General features: G+C 36.9%; 1 protein-coding gene across 1 annotated transcript in view; it reads left to right on the top strand.

Annotated features, from left to right (window-relative positions):
* The window catches only part of LOC142358740 (uncharacterized), a 75,288-nt gene extending 75,108 nt beyond the window's left edge, over window positions 1-180 (top strand). Inside the window, exon 10 of the mRNA XM_075410287.1 lies at window positions 1-180. This exon is cut by the window's left edge and continues 151 nt beyond it. Within this exon, the coding sequence (XP_075266402.1) occupies window positions 1-76 (76 nt within the window). The 3' untranslated portion in view covers window positions 77-180.
* The last annotated feature ends 4,026 nt before the right edge of the window (window positions 181-4,206 follow it).

Below are 4,206 nucleotides of genomic sequence, written 5' to 3'. Positions count from 1 at the left end.
TGACATCGTAATATCTGCCATGCAGGACAGAGAGCGCAGTGATCTCAATGGTCAAAAAGAATGCTCTATTATGTAACTTCAATCGTAAATGTTTCCTTTTCCTCCCGTAGAATATAGACCATTTATTATTGAGCATTTTGCCACTTTATAATGGCCTACATTAATTCGTAATGGATCGTCCCACCTCGCATTATGCTACAAAAAAATATATCAGTAACGTGCAGCAATAGTTTGTGCCAGACAGGCTAATTATGCAGGGGCGGGGGGGGGTGAGGGAAGGAAACAGGGCCGAGCGACGTCATTATCATAAGTTAGATTATATTTATCCAATTGTTTATTATCCCTATCAATCAATCTATTAACTTATTTTTTTGTACCGTCAGCCATCAATTCACCGCAAAGCCAGACCTGAAATGACTAAGGCTGATTTTGCCCTTGCGGAGTTCGGTTACAAATATCACACTAGCTTAGCTTTTGAATGTAACCCAATTCCGCATAATTCTGTCCCATGTATTAACACAGCTGGGTCGATAAAACGTAATTTAGTAAAACGCTGGGTCAAATTTGACCGAGGAAACTCAGGTCTGCCTTGGCGCTTTAATGATAGCTAAAGCTAACTAAAGAAAGAATAAGAAGTTCCATATCATCATTCATAGCCATAATACTTCAAAAATGTCAACGATTAGAGTGACATCTCTAAAAAGCAAGTCGACCTGCCAAGGAAGCTTAATCAAACAAGGTTGTGTTTGCAGAGAAGACTCTCGCACACGTCGAGGTGGCAAGATCGAAGTGACCTCTGATCAGACCATGTTCTAGGTGCACTGGAACTACATGGTCTGGAAAAGGCTTCGAGCGGTCTTTTGTCTGGACAATGGTCTGAAAATTGTCTGATTAGAGGACTGGAATGGTCTGATCTGAGGCAATTTCGAGCGCACACTAGTTTGATCAGAGGCCAATTCGAGCGCACCCTTGTCTGATAAGAGGAGGTTTTCTAGCGCGCTTTGCTCTGATCAGAGGACGTTTCGAACTCACTTTAGTATGATCAAGGGATGTTTCGAACGCAATTTATTCTGATCAGATGACGTTTCGAACTCACTTTAGTATGATCAAGGGATGTTTCGAACGCATTTTATTCTGATCAGATGACGTTTCGAAGGCACTTTAGTCTGATCAGAGGACGTTTCCGGCGCAAAAATAAAAGTAGGTAAAATACTGTCGGAAACAATCTCAAGTTGAACTAACGAAGAACTTTTTTGAGATTATCCAATATAGTTTGGCGTTGTTCCCTTCCTCTTTTCTCATCTGGGCGGAAGACCGGCAAGGGCGTAGTTACAAACAAATGGAGATTAGAGAAGAGTTACAAACTAAAAGAGATTTGAGAATAGAACTGGGTAAAAGAAACCTGGCTCAACAGGCTCTCTGCAAAACAAAACGAATTAAGAAACAAACTTAAACAGAAACTACATACTATTAGTATTCTGGGATGTTAGTTTTGTTCACAAAGAACAAATTCTTGACCCCATATTATTTCCATACATTAAAATTCAAATAAACGTAGAATTGATTATTTTCAAGTGAAATACGAAATTTTTCTATGAGCGTTAGGCGGACAATTCTTTTTTTTACAATCTACACATTACTGGTTTTCTGAGATATCAATTTGATTCACTTTGAACAACTCCATGATCCTATAAAATAACAATTTTTTTGAAATCGAGCGGTCTTTTGTCCGGACAATGGTCTGAAAATTGTCTGATCAGAGGACTGGAATTGTCTGATCTGAGGCAATTTCGAGCGCACACTAATTTGATCACAGGCCATTTTGAGCGCACCCTAGTCTGATAAAGGGAAGTTTTTGAGTGCGCTTTGCTCTGATCAGAGGACGTTTCGAGCTCACTTTCGTGTGATCAAGGGATGTTTCGAACGCAATTTATTCTGATCAGATGACGTTTCGAACTCACTTTATTTTGATCAAGGGATGTTTCGAACGCATTTTATTCTGATCAGATGACGTTTCGAAGGCACTTAGTCTGATCAGAGAACGTTTCAGACGCAAAAATAAACGTAGGTAAAATACTGTCGGAAACAATCTCAAGTTGAACTAACGAACAACTTTTTTGAGATTATCCAATATAGTTTGGCGTTGTTCCCTTCCTCTTTTCTCATCTGGGCTGAAGACCGGCAAGGGCGTAGTTACAAAAAAATGGAGATTAGAGAAGAGTTACAAACTAAAGGAGATTTGAGAATAGAACTGGGTAAAAGAAACCTGGCTCAACAGGCTCTCTGCAAAACAAAACGAATTAAGAAACAAACTTAAACAGAAACTACATACTATTAGTATTCTGGGATGTTAGTTTTGTTCACAAAGAACAAATTCTTGACCCCATATTATTTCCATACATTTAAAATTCAAATAAACGTAGAATTGATTATTTTCAAGTGAAATACGAACTTTTTCTATGAGCGTTAGGCGGACAATTCTTTTTTTTACAATCTACACATTACTGGTTTTTTGAGATATCAATTTGATTCACTTTGAACAACTCCATGACCCTATAAAATAACAATTTTTTTGAAATCGAGCGGTCTTTTGTCCGGACAATGGTCTGAAAATTGTCTGATCAGAGGACTGGAATTGTCTGATCTGAGGCAAGCAATTTCGAGCGCACACTAGTTTGATCACAGGCCATTTCGAGCGCACCCTAGTCTGATAAAGGGAAGTTTTCGAGTGCGCTTTGCTCTGATCAGAGGACGTTTCGAACTCACTTTCGTGTGATCAAGGGATGTTTCGAACGCAATTTATTCTGATCAGATGACGTTTCGAACTCACTTTATTTTGATCAAGGGATGTTTCGAACGCATTTTATTCTGATCAGATGACGTTTCGAAGGCACTTTAGTCTGATCAGAGAACGTTTCAGACGCAAAAATAAACGTAGGTAAAATACTGTCGGAAACAATCTCAAGTTGAACTAACGAACAACTTTTTTGAGATTATCCAATATAGTTTGGCGTTGTTCACTTCCTCTTTTCTCGTCTGGGCTGAAGACCGGCAAGGGCGTAGTTACAAACAAATGGAGATTAGAGAAGAGTTACAAACTAAAGGAGATTTGAGAATAGAACTGGGTAAAAGAAACCTGGCTCAACAGGCTCTCTGCAAAACAAAAGTATTTAAGAAACAAACTTAAACAAAAACTACATACTATTAGTATTCTGGGATGTTAATTTTGTTCACAACGAGCAACTTCTTGACCCCATAATATTTCCATACTTTTAAAATTCAAATAAACGTAGAATTGATTATTTTCAAGTGAAATACGAACTTTTTCTATGAGCGTTAGGCGGAACATTCTTTTTTTTACTATCTACACATTACTGGTTGTCTGAGATTCAATTCGATTCACTTTGAACAACTCCTTGACCCTATAAAATACCTATTTTTTCGAAATCAGTTCAATTATTTATTGAACTTCTAGTCTTGAAAGTATAGGTTCAACATTTCAATGATTAAACTGATAAAATGAATTCAATTTCTGATCAGATTGAATGAATAAACAAACAAAACTATTTGCCTTTTTTTAAAATGTTTTCACACTTTTCACTGCCTTCAGCTCTAAAACTTGCAATTGTTACAGCCATATATGGCATTTCTTATCATTTTTAAGCGTGGACACCTCCACTTGTGCGCTAGTGACAATGTGGCCCGCATAACCAGGTTAATACGTTATTTAGAACCCAAATACGCATCCAGACAATCATTTTTTAGACCACTGAAATTACTACCCGCGGATAATTTTTTCAACCACTTTGTGGCCACAAGACAAATTGAGATTTTTGCTTCAATTTTAACGTTCTGAATTTTTTTTTAAATCCATTTTGATTTAGGAAAACCACAATATTTCATTAGCGTTTGTAGAAAAAATTATGTTTGGGTAGCTCATCGAATTTTAGGTACAAAATATGAGGTGTCACCAAATGGGCATCCATTAAAAAGAACTTAAATGTATAATTTGGAATATATCAAAGCTAGTAATTCATGCATTTTTTCAAACACTCTTAGACAATTTTAGAATACATCCCAGATTAACGAAATTAAAAACTCTCAATGCATCTCGCATTTCACTAAATAGCAAAATTTCAAGAGCTTTTCTACAAAAAAGTTGTTCATCTATCAAAGATTAGCCGTAATCCACTTTGCGTTCATTTT

The sequence above is a fragment of the Convolutriloba macropyga genome, chromosome 2 (genome assembly GCF_964194025.1).
Source record: "Convolutriloba macropyga chromosome 2, txConMacr16.3, whole genome shotgun sequence".
NCBI lineage: Eukaryota > Metazoa > Xenacoelomorpha > Acoela > Convolutidae > Convolutriloba > Convolutriloba macropyga.
The sequence above is the reverse complement of the archived record's forward strand: the minus strand, read 5'-3'. Positions and strand labels throughout refer to the sequence as shown.